At 38.7% G+C, this 15,968-nt stretch overlaps 1 protein-coding gene across 1 annotated transcript; it reads right to left on the bottom strand.

The window, feature by feature from the left end:
- Positions 1 to 522: 522 nt before the first annotated feature.
- LOC145783489 (E3 ubiquitin-protein ligase SH3RF1-like) lies at positions 523 to 15,586 on the bottom strand. Its single transcript, XM_082595376.1, has 17 exons — positions 15,449 to 15,586; positions 13,181 to 13,400; positions 12,781 to 12,890; positions 10,061 to 10,125; positions 9,590 to 9,704; positions 9,108 to 9,209; positions 8,403 to 8,498; positions 7,711 to 7,879; positions 7,050 to 7,330; positions 6,812 to 6,900; positions 5,946 to 6,122; positions 4,014 to 4,059; positions 3,132 to 3,474; positions 2,811 to 2,899; positions 2,021 to 2,130; positions 1,481 to 1,567; positions 523 to 698 (listed from the first exon to the last, which is right to left on the bottom strand). The coding sequence occupies exons 1-17, from the start codon at positions 15,518 to 15,520 to the stop codon at positions 524 to 526; spliced, it is 2,346 nt and encodes a 781-aa protein (XP_082451502.1). The 5' UTR covers positions 15,521 to 15,586; the 3' UTR covers position 523.
- Between the last annotated feature and the right edge of the window lie 382 nt (positions 15,587 to 15,968).

Here is a 15,968-nt window from a genome sequence, read left to right on the forward strand (position 1 = left end):
CAAGACCCACGTTTAAAGTGGGACAGCGCCTGCCTTTAACATTGCTGCGCTTTGAACATAGTTTCAGTTTCGTTTTGCATTCATTCAACCTCTAAAATTCTAGCCAGCAATCATGCATTTGCGTTGAATCAATGTCAACAAATATTGATTTGTTATCTAGAATCAGGCAGCATTGAATGGCACAGAATGTTTTGCATAGAATCAAATTCACAAAATATTTGTTCATTTTGAAAGAGAAGACAAATAGGCTAAGACAAGCTTCAGCTGATCCCAATGCGTAAGCCAGCCAGCAGATCAACCTCTGTTTTCACATTGATTTAGCCTCTGCCGACGGAATTCGCTGGCTGGGACGTTAGTACTACATACACATAGGTAGCAGAGAGATTGCATTGCGTATGTTAAATTTCAAACAAAACGTTACTGGACAGATCGGGTTTGAAATTAGATTATGATGTTACTTAACGTTTCTTCAATTTAAAACAAACTAAAAAGTCCCTGATGACGAAAGCAACAATACTACTGATCAGTGAAAGATTCGGTCGACGAAAGTGCTTGGAAAATACCCAGCTTTGCCGTTTCCTTGGTGTGTCCCGCGGAACCAGCCATCTGACTTGCGCTGGTGCACAACCACAACGTCTCCCTCTGTCAAATCAAGCTCCTCCGAGGTCTGTGCCGGATAGTTCATAGTCGCTCGATATCTAGTGAAGGAATTACAAGTCGTTGATTCTTTATTGGGTAAAGGTATTTTAGGTATTGGAGGTTAAAAAGATAAAGTCCTGATCACATTAAGCCATTGGCACTAACGATAGTAGGATGGCCAATTCCTTTCTTTCGGCCACCTTTCCTGCAGCGACTACGCCCACCCAATTTATTTTACCCTGGGTCGAGGTGAGCGGTGTTTATCAACAACCAGCTTAAGCTGGGAGTCGAACCAGGATCGCGCGGTTGTAAAGTGAGCGCCTTATTACGCCATCCCACCGCAAGAGACACAGTGATGTAAGACTTTTGTGTGACATCACAGCTCATGTCCGTTGGTCGGATATGGACAAGTTAACGGAAAGACAACGGTTTTGTATCCGGAAAAGCTCTGAGTGTATCAATACCATCATCCTCGCTATGATCCAGCCAGCAAACCATTCTTCTTAGTTCAGTTCAGCCAAATCCCTCAGAAGGGCCGTAGGTATTTCTCTCTGGAGTAGCTTGATGCTCATAATCATGAGAGAAATCCAGGGCTGTAGTCGAAAGGGTTCCACACCGCAATCCACGGCATGCTTTTAAGTGTCTTGCCATAGACACAGCCAGATGCTCTTGACCGGTGTCGAACTGGCGGCCTTCAAACGTCGAACCATGGCTCTCACCACTCGGCTATGAAGTCGACGTTTTACTCTTTTCTCACGTTGATTCAATGTCTGCAGCAGATTTGCTGGTTGGAAAACATCGTTTGTTACGTCATTATATAAAAATGAAAGAACGCACTTACCGGTCACGTGACGTTGACACTGTGCTTGAATGCTCTTGGTCACGTGACGATGACGTAACAAGATCACGGACAATGTCTGGAGACGGGCTGCAGATCAATGAATTGTTTAAGACACTCGGGTGTAGATAAAAAAACAACAAAAGGACTTGAAAGCAACTGCATGAAGTGTCGTTTAGCGGCTCCATGTGTCTAATTGACAAAAATCGAAAATTTTCTTTGCACACGGAAAGATCTAAACCCTAGATCTGATGTTTATAGACCTGAGATTGCTGAGCTTATACAGAACATGCATTGTGAACAACAAAAAGTATGAAAAGTATCAAGACGGCAACAGCTGATTATAGAGTATGGCCAAACACAAATCATCAAAAAATTGAAGGAGTTTATCTTGCAAAACTTTGCTTGAGTACCACTGCTGAGTATAAGCCTAGATCTGAGATTCAAACCCTGAGACATTGGTCTTACAGTTTAGAAGGAAACGTTCCAAGCGCCTCGTAACAATCATGATAACATGCAGTAGAACTTGCAAGCTCTTCATACCTGTTGGGAGTAGACGACGATCGAAACGGAAGCGATGCTTTCAACTTCCTTCCTGCATTACTTTTGGTCCTCATCTTCGTGAAAAGTGAGGAACGTTCTCGTCGTTTGTCCTACGATAATGTGACGAAGTGAGTTTAATAACTACTCAAGTTAAGCCTTGTTTATTGTAACTTTAAGTTAACATTAATATTGTGCAGCTTAAGAATTAAAACATCAATCTCTAACAGAAAAGTTCATTTCGTCCCAAACGTTTAAAGTTTTTTTCGTCCCAGTACAACATCGTTCAATTGGTTTGGAAAAACTTTTCAAAACTTTGACTTCATTTTTCTAAAAAAAAACAAACTTGCTTTTGTCGTTACAGAGATTTATCGAATTCAAACAAGAGTTGATTTTTTTTAATCATAGACAAATAAAACCTAACAACCAGACGGCATTTAACATAATAACATGAAAATAAACTAAAGATTACAAACGTTTTCGGCCATACACGTTTGGCCGAAAAACGTGTATAGTTTATTTTCATGTTAAATACCGTGTGGTTGTTAGGTTTTATTTGTCTATGATTAAAAAAATCCGATGGGTTTTGTGGTCGTGCTACCTGTAGATATGTATCATAATAATACTCAAACACTTATTCATCTACGAAATAAACCTTTTGCCACCTTTTTGCGTTCATTGGTGCGGTGGAATATCGACTATTTGTAGCTGGTACCATATTTTTCAACCCAGATACGTTGATGACGAAATAAAATGATAGGTTTCAATACACGGCAAGTGATTAGAAGCTTACCAGCTCAGAAGGCTTTTTAGCTTCGATGCCGACTGCTTGTGATTGACGTAAGATAACATCATGAGGCATTTCGCTCAGTGTCGCTCCATCTGTGCAATCAACCAGATAAACGTAACTGCTGCGTGTCACAACGTTAGAACAACGTCGCTTACGTTGCTTATGCACAGTTTGTACATAACGTGAGAAATACAGTGCTTGAAACAAACGAGCTGCAACGGGGATCCGTGACACGCCCATCACGTTTGTTTCAAACAAAGGGTAATAAATTTACGACCAGAAACAAATTTTTCTTATTTACAAGTCAATGATATTTGAGTGCACCTTGGCGAAGTCTATGACTTGATAGCTTCATTTTGGGGAGGACAGGGCGCAGTGGAGGGGACTTCGTATTTCCCGGCATGGTTGAAGAGTTACAGTTGCTATTGGAATGTTTTGGAGCAGAATGAACCCGGGATCGAACTTCGGCAGAGGTGGAAACTGAAGGATTTTGGATGGTAGCTCTGGTTCGGACGGGATCAGAGGTAGATGTGAGAGGTTTAGTACCGGAAGACTGACTAGTTCTCGAAGGCAGAGACTCCAAAGAGCTTGAAGAATTAGCCTCAAAAGATTTTGAACGACCGTGAACCACGTGTCCTTTCTTTGGCACTGGATGTTTATGGGTTTTCTGTATGAAAAACAGAAAAATTAGCACCAAGTAGCACAAATTTTCGTTTCATACAATCCCAGTAATGGGCATAGGAGATTTTTAAAACAGATTATTGATTGTGAATCCTGGCGAGACGTTTGTGAGGGTAATAATATACGTCGCTTGAATATTTCGAAACTTGAAATTATGAAAGTAGACAAGTATCCAATATCCATCTTTCTATCTTCATACATTTTCTCGTAGAGCAGTGGTGTTTAACCTTCGGCGGTAACCGGCCTCTTAGTTTTGCCGACTTACAAACTTCTAAGAGTAATCAAAAGTGAATTAGTCTTGAATATATGAATTTGATTGCTTTAAATTTTTCCGAAAAATTAAGAAACTTACGGATCCTATACAACTTTCCACACACGATTGGGGTTTCGTGGACCACGAGTCAGAAATTGCTATCATTGCTAGCAAATTCAACGCTGGAGGAAAATCGTTAAAAGGCATGTTTTCTACGTTACAGTGGGAAATACTCAAACTACAGGATAGTAGAAGATTAACAGACAACTTACCGTGGAGGAATCATCCAATCCTGAAGAGGATCGATTAGATGGTGGCCTATAAAAAGACTTGTTTCATCAATACTAATATGCCAGTGCAATCATTGAAACCACACTCAATAAGCTGCATCCAGTCATAAATGACGCAACAACCCAGTTAGCAAATCAGTTCTTTTTTACATTGATTTAACGTCTGCAGACGTTAAATCAATGCGAAAAAGAAACAGATTAGCTTGCTGGGTTGCAATCCTAGTCCGTTGCTCAACGACGATATAAAGAGTCTGATCAACCGTAATCATTTTCAGGCTTTTTTCTAACCCTTTCTATATTTAACATCAAACACAACGTGTCCTGTCAACCTCTGCAATAGAATATGATGATTCTGACACACTAACACGTGGTCACAATATGACACCTGAACAATCTCAAACGGCACAGTCGGTAACGCATGTCTCGTGGTATGCGGTGGAGTTATAAAAAGCTAAACCAGACAGGTTAACCTTCCTTCTTCCCTCCTGCAATTTCATTTTCTACTTCAATTTTGAAATCGAATTTAGCATTTCTTTCGATCGAAAAAAGATTCTTTTCCAACTAAGCGCATTGTAAAATTGATTGTAATCGCAATTTGCGTCACTTTTACCACATGAAATATTCCGGGGCGAATCCCACACATGATTCAAACGTTAATGGATGTAAATACAACATAAAAGCTGCAAATTTAACGCTGTAAAACTCCTCAATATATAATTAATTAAACTACCATTCAACGTTTTATAGGCAGAGAAAACTTTTTCTCGAACCGTAGAAAATTTCATTATCAGATCACCGCTTCAATTCGAAAACGCGTTCTGCAACACTGTTTTTTGCACTCTGCAATGCCTGATGCAGATTTATCTGTAGATTTCCATCACGCATTGAAGCGGTGATCTGATAATGAAATTTTCTACGGTTCGAGAAAAAGTTTTCTCTGCCTATAAAACGTTGAATGGTAGTTTAATTAATTATTTCTGAAAGTTCCTTGGTTTCATATTATCTGAATTTCCTCAATATATCATGTTCTTTTTCATAGAAATACAACATAACAGGGCTTTCTACACATGTAGTAATATTTGCAGCAATTCAATCTAAAGCGATGCTTTTGTTCTAAGGTTTGACAAGACTATCTCAGAATGGATTTTTAACGAAGTGCTTTTTATCAGCTTTGTATGAAAATCAATGATAAGTATTAATCATTTGGTAGAAACTTTAATGATCCAGTGATTAACAATGTTGTTTTAGGCAATTCCTGCCCAGCTCGCAAGATTCATTCATCATCGGCGGATGAGCAGATCTTTCCAGGCTAGACTGGAGGGCAGGAAATCATCAGCCACTCAGCAAGATCCATTCTTTTTGCATGAATTAAACACTTTCTGACTTTGATTAATTTTGAAGTGGGACGAATTTTGCTGGCGGGTTGTTCATACAATGAAATCAGACCTTGTGAAAGGTAAAGCATACACTTTCAATCCTAATCCAGATAACAAAATCCGTCATGTTACATTGATTCAACGTCTGCACACGATTGAAAACAAAGTAACACTATCGCACACTAGCAATAGTAACTCTAGTACACTATCAGTCCAATAGTCTGAAACAAGTTCAAAGTTCATTCATAACCATTATACGATTGATATTGAACCGTACTGAAGACATTGAAAGTAGTGATAAAGTAAAGTTGTTGGACTTAACCAAAAAAATACAAATGCAGAAGTGACCAAAGAAATATATAAATAGACAATTATTGAAAAACAAAGTACTTTAGTTGAATGACATCTTTTAAATAACTTCTGAACAAAATTAGCAAAAACTTGTTCACACGTTTTCGGATAATGCAAAATTAACAACCTCTCTCAGTCTACCTTTGTCGTAAGAAGTAACCGTTCGAACTATCAAACAAAACCGTACCTCATCAGAGGGCTTGGAGTGACGTAACTGCCGGGGAAAACTCCACTTTTACCCGACCCCACATGCGTGGCCTTGCACCACCCGTCTGTGCAAACTTCTGTGACGCGGTACATGTGGCCTGGTACGAGGTCGAGTTCCCCAACATGTTTGCCTTGAAAAGCTTGTACAGCTGTCACCCTGAAAGCATGGCCATGATGCGTTGTAGTATGAAAAAACAAAGTCTCGGCCAAACGGGCTATGTCAAATACGTTTGTTCTAATCTAGGCAGCAAAATTAAACTTTTTCATATTGATTCAACGTCTGCGGACGTTGAATCAACTAAATCTGCTTTTCTTATCGTTTCTAATTGAATTTTATTGAAATAGTGATAGTGATGTGTTTTTTGATTGAAATGAGAGTATTTTCATGCCACGATTGCATTCTTAGGTCAACTGAAAATTCATTTAGCCTGGAGAATTCAAACAGAGATTTTATCGAGCGTCGTGAAAAAACTTTCAATTATCTCGTTTTTATAATTTTTATTTAAAACAAACCTAAAGTAGTTCTAATCTTTTCCAATCGATGGTTTATCCACTCCAATCGGGTTTAAATTGGTCAAGATACTTTGCCGTTGTCGATTTGAACCATAAAATGCTTTATAAAAAAAGACAAAACCACATCGTCTCTCCATTCTAATGGCTCAAGTCACGGTAGCAACGATTTCGTCTCTTGCCGAAGAATACAACCAAGTCAAACAGACTGGAAAGCCGTAATTATTGTCACGAATTTGATAAGATGGCAGCAAAATCCGTCGTATTTACATTGATTCAACGTCTGTAAAAATGAAAGTTTTTTGCCATCTGGCTACGTATTGGTGTACAACTCACTTTTTAGCTGGCAGGAGATGCATAGGTTGGTTCATAGCCTTTGGGTTCTTAGAAGCGAAACTTTCACCTTTTGGCTTTGCTGCAGACTCCTGTAGTGGACACAACAGAGTAAAATTAAACTCTCGTACTTCCCCGTGCTAAATTATTAGGAAAATGGATAATCAAATCTGTAAAATCTAAATATAATAATATACACAACGCAATTTTAATTAGTTTCTCAATTGCGGTAATACGATACCTGGGCAGGCCGTGTGCTTGAAGATGGAGATGGGGCTTTAGGGGCGGTGGTTGCGGCACCCTCTAGTGGATGTACCGGTGGCTTGTCCAAATTTCGAAAGTCGTTCTTCTCGTAACGTAATTTCGTTCGATCCTGACGCTTGTGAAATGACTTTGTAGATGACAGGGTTGCATCGACAGAATAGTGGAGTGCACTTATGGATGTTGCCAGCGGAGTGGAAGAGTCCAGATCCACTGAACGACGGTTGGAGGATTGAGAATGAACCCCGTGTCCATCAGACCCTGATGCAAAAGTTTGACAGATAGTTGTCACACTTTTTCCAAGCATAATGGGAAAGTGACTTTAGAAGTACTATTTGGAAGGCAAAAGAAAATCGTAAGCGAAGACGAAAGAGTCATGCACCGTCGTGAAGTAAAAAGTTTAAAAATTTCAAGCCAAACGTGTAGCCGAGTGGTGAGAGCCCTGTATGATGCTCAATTCGAAATGGCGCCGGTTCGACAGGGCTCAAAAGGCTGTCTCTGGCACGACACTTTTAACATGACTAAAGGTGGACACGAAGATTGGTCCTTTGCCTTCCTTTCCATTTATCCTAAATCGTCAACCACCCGACATCAACATGTTTGCAAATAACAACAAAATACCAAGCACAAAAACACTTCACCTGCAGAAAGAAGATCAGGCAAAGAGTGTCTTTTCTTCGAATCATTTGCGTGTTTGCCACTCGTTATCCTCCTGGATTCAGGAATCCTTCTTTGCCGAGATCTTTCATCAGCATTAACATCAGAAGAAGAAGAGATGTCTCCAATCAACTTTTTCGCTTCATGATTCAGCTGCAAATTTTATTAAAAGTGATCTTAAAAATTGCACAAAAAACCTTCTTACAGGTATTGACGGATTATACTTGACAGATATATGAGTTTACAAGTAAAAACAAAAAAACAACCAGCAACTGCCGCAGCTCCACATGCAGCAAAAATAACACAAGAAAACCAATACTGCCTGTTTAGGGGGTCTGCTACTATTCGGTGAGTCCGATTCGGTGAGTCTGATTCGGTGAGTTCCTAACCTCTAACCCCCTAACCCTAACCACAAACCCCTAACCCTAAAACGGCAATGATAATTAGGCTACGGTACCCAATAATTAAAAAAAAAAATGAAAAAATCCCCCGTTAAGGGATCGGACTCACCGAATCGGACTCACCGAAACGGGCCATTCCGCTTTTTAGGTATATCAAAAAATATATTAAAAAAAAAATACATCTGAAATTAGGTCGCCGATTAATTCAGCAACAATACAACTTAATCAATTAAAAAAAAAAGCATTTAAAAAAATATTTTCTCTCTCAACCCTACCTTAACAAATGACAAAGGAAATATTCCTATTTTATCGTTCAGGGCGCCTTCTATCCAGTTGTCGTCCACCCTTCTAATCACCGATATCCAATCATTCTGGTTGTGGAAAAAACACAACAGTTCACCAACATTTTTCTCATATTGTGCTATCAACATAGGACATAGATAACTTTTGCTCTTAAAGCTTCTGGCAAAAAAGTAACTTACTAGGTAGTTTCTCTATAAATGTTTTGGTGTCTGCTAAAAATATTAGAATGATGATTATCAACTTCTCTATAAGCAGTTTAACAATGCCAACAACATGCAGAAAATTTGATGCAGATGTTTTTATGATGAGCAATAGAAGAGGTGCTTTTTTATTAATCTTTCGTGTGTATGTGGCATAACAAAGTTAACTATCTATAAAAGCTCTATCATTTCTATAACTCCATACGTTTGGTTTGCAATAACCTGTCCGGCTCCTTGGCTTAATGGTTATGATAGCATAGTTATGTACTCAGTGCTGACACGGTCTGCTTTTTAAAGCATTAGGAATAAAGCAAATTTGCAATGGATACAACCGAAACACATTGATGTCTTGGAATGGAAGAATTATTTTAACTGATTTTTATCAAGGGGGCTACAAATCATATGGTTGGCCACTGGCCAGTGATAATCTGTATCTGTATGGACAGAGATAATCTGCATTGACTGCATAATCTGTACCTTGACAAAATGAAGGCAATCTCTGTCTGGGTCATCTATATCGGATTGGAAATCATAAAGGGCCACACATAACGGCTTTCTCGGGGGAAGGGGGTGCACAACCTGATAATAAAACTCATTTGACAAATATTCATTAAATATCGCTTGCACATTTGAATGTCAATTAAGTGATCAGTATAGAAACGGTTCATTTATGGCATTTAAAAAAAAAGGGAAGCAGTTGACTCAATGTCCATGTACTGCTGGTGGCCACTTGCTATGTTGCATGTGGATGTGATTCAAAGTTCAATGTACGTTGCAGTGGATGCAAAATAAAAATGCTGACAATGGCATAATATTATCATCAAATCATATAGTTCCTGATTAGATAATTTCCAACAAACACTTTTTTACCTTGTCAATTTCAATCACATTGTTGTCAAATAGCGATACACATCTTGACAAAAGAGATTACAATTTGATCTCTTTGAAACAAATCCTACCTTGACGTAGTTGATAGGGAACAAGCCAGTATGTCCCTTACATTCTCCACGCATCCAGTAGGAATCAACCTTGTTCAACAGCTGGATTATGTCGCCTTTGTCAAACGACAAATTACTGCAGCAAACAAACTTAAGTCATGATCACACAAAGTTGTCCATGAAATAAAAATTATCAAAATTTTTTCTCCAACTAAAAATTTCTGCAATGTCAAATTTGTCTAAATGATGCTGCTCCAACATTTAATTGTTGACTGATAAGTTTCAAAATCAAACCTTTCTATCTGTGTTGTTGATACGTGGTGTTTCATTTCAATTAATCGTCAGATGAATCATATCAGATGGACCACCATCAGGTAAAAAAGACAAAATTAATTAATCGTTAAACCAAAATCAATCAAAAAAATGCCATGTACCAATGAAATTAATTTTTAAAAATGTCTTAAAACTTAAAAGTGAAGAAATTCAACTTACCCTGGTTGGTTAGTCTCATATCTATACAATGCCTTTGCAGATGGCTGATGTGGTGCAGCAGAAACCTATATATAAATTCATTTGCATCAGTACAGCATAAGTAAATATTAGCCGGTTAAATTGATCAGTTTATGGATACGTTTCAATTGGGTTACCGCATTAAAAATTTTCATTTTGAGTGAAAATTCTTAAATAACAACAAGTGTAGTCTTTGTCTCAACCGTGTAGCTGTGCACTAAGTGATTGTAGATTTTAATCCCAGAACGTTCATCAGCCAATCAAGACCATTGCTAGCCTGTTATTTGTACACGCACGTTAGGGTGGCTCTTATTTGGCAAAAAATGAAAAAAATTTGAATTTTGTGTGGGACACCCTTTTAAAAGGTGAGGTTGTCAGAAAAAATAACTCCTGCAAAAAATTTTTGAATTTGAAATTGATTTAGAGGTGGCCCTCCCCCCCTAAAGTTTTGCTCCCTCCTCCAAAATACCAAATCTGCATATCTCAAAAACTGCTTGAGCTAGAGATACGGTTTTTGTGTCAAAAGATGCAGAAAGCATGATTTCCTATATGCTTTGTGAACAGTGATTGCGTCTATCTTGAGTAGAAAAGCAGTTATTTAGAAAAAACCTGTTTTCGGTATTCTAGCACAAAACAGTGCTAAACAAGTATTGTGGCCCAAGCTATTCAATAAACAAAGTTCATAAACTAACCGGTAAAACTGGTAAAGCAATAAACGAAATAAGTATTCCTAAACTTTTATGCATTCATGCATAGCTAAAATGCCCGTTTTGTATCATATTCCTTGGAGAAACTCCTGAGCGTGGAATCCGCTTTCAAGCTTCAGGTGCTATGCATCGCACTTGTTGGATGGCAAAGGCGATTTATGCAAAAAGCTTGGTGTGCATTTATGGTATCTGTCCGAAGAAATGGTTGGACTAGCCTTGTTTGACTCTCGATTGTCTGTGGAAAGTAAAAAGCTAATGGTGGCAACCATGTTAGATGAAACAGGAGAACGTCCACCAAGGAGACCAAGCATCAAAGTAGATGCGTTTCTTAGCAATAAGGGTCTAGAACAGTATTGCACCTCTAATTCAAAATGGCTTCTTCAGCTGTTGGGTGAAGATGAAGCAATAATTATACTTTCAAAGGATCCTGCTCATTGGACTGAAGATGGTGCATTTATTCAAGCTTTACACATGGCAAAGGGACTTTCAGTAGTCAATGACAGAGCAGAGAGAGGAGTTGCTCTAAGTCTAATCCAGGATTTTAACAAAATCTTAACTGAAGATGAGTACCAACTTCAGTTTCTTTTGCAAGTTGTTACTGAACACAGAAAACTGTTTCCAAATTCCAACAAGAACAATATTGTCTATTCTTCTTCGTTTAAACCTTCTTTGTTACTCCAGGGGTCAAGGGCTCTGTCTTTTACCACTCTTGGGCAGTGGCGATGCGGTTTAGATGCTTGAGCAGGTGTCGAGCAGCAATCCTTTGATTCGTCCATTGATTCGTCATCCAGTTCAAGCAGACCACGCACACCATTTGGCGCAGTTACAGATGGTGTGGTCTGTGGTTTGTTCCTCTTTGCCACACTCACAGATTGCGGATGGAGCCATCCCCAATTTGTGCATGTTGGTGCGAAATAGTCTGACTCCAGTAGGCTAGCCCAGTACGCAGGCGGTTGAGCCGCACCCAGGCCTTCCTTGGCAAATTATGCATTCCGGTTGGATGGGGGCTGGTGTCGGAGATACAACTTTAGAGTCTTGAGGAGTTCTTCTTCCACTCTGAGCTCCATTTGTTGTTCTCCCAGGTAGCCGCGCTGATGGATTGGTCTTCAGCGGTTTTCATCAGAAGTTGTGCGTCACATACAAATGGGTGTCTCGATTTCAGTTGCCGAGGATGCTCGATTGCTCGCTCACAGACTCGTAGAGATTTGAGTGGAGCAAGTGGTTGGGGTTCGTAGTGCGGCGAGAAAGAGACAGGATGGCTTCTTCGCGACGAAACTCAGCTGGTTGGTTGCCTGCAAGGACAGGGAAATTGTCCAATGGTGTAGGTCGCAGACATCCTGTCACGATGCGCAAGGCAATATGTGAAATATTGTCGATAATATCGCTTCTTCCAGTATGATACTGACCAGAATTACATTTTGATATGAATATCGTTACCAGTGTTCCCTCTAAGGTGCAAAAATTAAGACAAAAAAACGAAATTTTGTAGACGGTTTCGTGGTCACAAAAAAGGTTGTAAAATCAAGATTTGGTCAAAGGCGTTTTTTCTAAATAACTGCTTTTCTACTCAAGATAGATGCATTCAATGTTCAGAAAGCAGATAGAAAACCATGTTTTCTGCATCTTTTAACACAAAAACTGTATCTCTAGCTCAATTGGTTTTCGAGATACGCAGATTTGGTATTTCGAGGGAGGGCACAGAACTTTAGGGGGGGAGGGCCACCTCTAAATCAACTTCAAATTAAAAAAAAATTTGCAAGAGTTATTTTTTCTGACAACCTCACCATTTGAAAGGGTGTCCCAAGCAAAATTCAAAAACTCAATTTTAAGAGCCACCCTAACGCACGTTGCACGCCCAGTTGTATGTATTACGATAACAATGTATTAGATAACAAACTTATTGACATCGAACCAAGAAAAAAACAAAAATATAAGGTCATTGATAAAATTAATGACCATGCTCTGTCGTAAGCTGAACAAATGCATCACTCTCACCGATCTGGATGCAGGCTCATGATTTGCACATCCACCTGATGTTATGCCATTAATGCCATGATCTTTAGCACCACCAGTTGCTGAATATGGCTCACTCAAGACATCTTCAACTGCAAAAAATGTTTTACAACACAATTGTTTCATTTTCTCTTTCATTGTTACACTTCGGTTTACTTGTACACAGTCCTCACCAATAATTGAGTTTGATTATGAAATCCTAACACTCAGTCATTTTTTTTAACCACATGCTTATGTTAATAGCACAATGTAAAAGTACATGCATTAATTTTGATGTTCAATAGAAAGCCAATTAGGCTACCGGTACTCAAAAAGTATGTTTAAAAATTGCTTTTGCTTAGAAACAAGAAAAAATATATTTCAATGATACTAGCCTATAGACCTGAATGGCGTCTTGTTTTTGTTTCATGATTAGTTGTGCAAAGAATTTGATTTTCTTGGCATCGAATCCCATCCAGCAATCGAATCAGCAAAATGTTTGAAGGAAGATCACTCACACGTTCCCGAACTAAAATACGACATTCAGGACAGCGAAGCTCCTTATATGATTTAACAATTGAATCCAAGCACGATTTGCAAAATGTGTGTTGACATGGCAGAACCTGAAACAAATTTGACAGGCTTTACAGTAAATTGCAACTCACTTTATTGAAACTCTAGTCTCAATGAAACTCATAATTGGAAGTGGCTATTTTTACACAATGAAGTGTTGCCAGAGTTAGGATTAAAGTCAGGAAGGGTTAAGGTAAGGGCTAGAGTTAGGAATAAGTTTATGGTTTTGATCTTTGCCCAGGACTAAAAAAAAAAATCTAAATACAAGTTTTTGTTTTCAACAGCTTTAAACTTTGCTCAAATTAGGGCAGAATTCCTTATCTGGCAACACTATTGAGGCTATTCTTACACTATATAGTGTAAATATAGCCACAGCCTTTAAAATTACATTTAAAAGTTGAAACTCAACTATGAGACAAAACCATAGTTACAAGTCTATCAATACCAACACTGTCAAACAGCATAGGTATCTTTGATAAATCAAAAGCATCATCACCAGTATGAATAAATGCAAAACAACAATAAATTACTTCTTTTCACCATATGTATACTGGTGCAGGCCTCCAAGCTCGTTTGTTTGTCTGACAACTAAGCATGACCAGAGATGTAGGTACACGCCGCAAATTCTACGCCGCAGACTTGAGGCGTAGACTTTTTGTTTGCGCTAACGCTTGCGGCCACATTTTTTTGGATAGTTTGCGCTTGAGGCTACGCCGTAAAGTTTTTGCGGTTTTTTAGCGCATAGCGTCAACGCATACTTTGTAATGTATTTTTTTCTCTAAAACACACCAATACCTTCCAGCGCTGCAGTTGAAAGAATGTTTTCAATGGGCAAAGACATATTGGAACCAAAACACAGCAAAATGCCAGATGAACACTTTCAGATGCTTGTGTTTCTTCGTGGAAATTCAAAATAAAACTTGTTTGTTTCGAGTGGTTTATACCGTGTGAATATTTGGCACCTAGCAAACAAAATTAGTTTACGCTAGTGTATGCGCTGACGTTGATGCCGCCAACTTTTTTTACAAGTTGCGTTGACGCATACGGCGTATGTTTTTACGAACGTTTGCGTTTACGCTGACGGCGTCAATATTCGCCGTCAGCGTAAACGCAAGCTCTGGCAGCCAAAACAAAAATTGTGCTCGGCAGCCAAAACAAAAATTGTGTTATTAAAATCTGTTATTTAATATCGTGTTTTTGCGTTCACTCGGATAAGAAGAACACAAACAAGGAGCTGAAACATGTTTGCAGTTGCATTTAAATGTACTGCTTCTCAAGTATGTGTGGAGCTAGTCTTTGAGTTTTTATAGGTTGACAACAACACTCATACTTTGCCTTGTTTGTGAAAAAAGATTACGAAAGCGAGTGAAGAAAAAAACATTTTGAATATCAACAGAATGGAAAAAAATGTTGGCCTGTGGAAGCTGGCAACCAAAAATAGCCATGGTAGTTTCAGAGACCATTTAACAATTTTTCAGGAGCCATGACTGCCGGGAGCTTAGAGGCCTGTCGGTAGGTATATATTGTGGTAGGTTGAGACTAGCCTCAAGCAGTGATTGATTGAATCTTTATCCTCGGACTGGGAAAGCTTCTTGCAGAGCTTCATCCTGGCAGTTTCGCATACTTGTAGAGGCTTTGAATCACTGACGCAGGCCGGTCACCGAGATTGACAAAGTGAAGTTTTCCGATTGTTGAAGTCTTGTTGCCGAGGAATTATTCCATCCATTAGATGCCGCTGAATGGAAAGCAGTCCTTAATGTGCATTGCTCAAGCGCACGCCCTGAGAGTCGAACCAGCGCTGCTTGACCTTGAAGCTTCTTCGTTCCAGAAGTGACACGCTAACCAATTGAGCTATCGGGGCAGACCTAAGCTTTTACTTTTGTGAGACTATAAACAACAATACACAATGTAACAGTCACACAAGTAAAAATGCCAAAAACCCTAACTGCAAAAATGAATATAACCCCAATTAATGCAATTACCCATCCATAGTTTGAAGACCACTAATCAAGAAGCTTGACCAAAAACTGCTAAGTAACAATCATCATAAATTGAAGATGATACATATTGCATAGGCAGCACAAACTCTATTACTCACTTTGTTTTGTTCATCCAATGATCGTAAGCACACAGAACATTCAAGAATGTCACTTAAAAGCGCAGAATTCATCAGTGATCAAACTAAGATAATAATGCTCTATGAAGCAGCGGTGCATTTCTTTCAGGCTTAGCCTACCTAAATAAGCTCCTTGTTATAAACACTAAACTTGCTTCTAACTCTTGTATATGTTATGTTTACTTTACACTATATGAACTTGTAGTTGTATCACTTATACAAGAAATAAAAGCAGTATTATTCGTTTTGTTAGTAGGTAAAGGAAACCATATAAACGATCCGAAATCCGAAATCCGAATTCCCCAGAAGTCTACCAAAACTTTCTCAAATAGAGATGCCAGATAACAAAACAATATTTGAATTTTGGACAAATTGATTGATTTATTTTGGTAATCTTCATCCTCGGACAGGTAGAAGCTGTAACAAAGTCAACATCCATAATGAACAGTAAAATGGGTTCATTGGGAATCAAGATTTCAAGACCCGCCTAAAACTTGTTTTG

The sequence above is a fragment of the Aplidium turbinatum genome, chromosome 14 (genome assembly GCF_918807975.1).
Source record: "Aplidium turbinatum chromosome 14, kaAplTurb1.1, whole genome shotgun sequence".
Classification (NCBI taxonomy): domain Eukaryota; kingdom Metazoa; phylum Chordata; class Ascidiacea; order Aplousobranchia; family Polyclinidae; genus Aplidium; species Aplidium turbinatum.

What these genes read in the sequence shown, in the direction of transcription:
- LOC145783489 (XM_082595376.1), bottom strand. Translation starts at nt 15,520, where the DNA reads ATGAATTCTGCGCTTTTAAGTGACATTCTTGAATGTTCTGTGTGCTTA. An exon ending in CATTGGATGAACAAAACAAA is followed by an intron (nt 13,401 to 15,448) that starts GTGAGTAATAGA and finishes AATTTGTTTCAG; the next exon opens with GTTCTGCCATGTCAACACAC. An exon ending in TCCCTATCAACTACGTCAAG is followed by an intron (nt 9,210 to 9,589) that starts GTAGGATTTGTT and finishes TTTTATTATCAG; the next exon opens with GTTGTGCACCCCCTTCCCCC.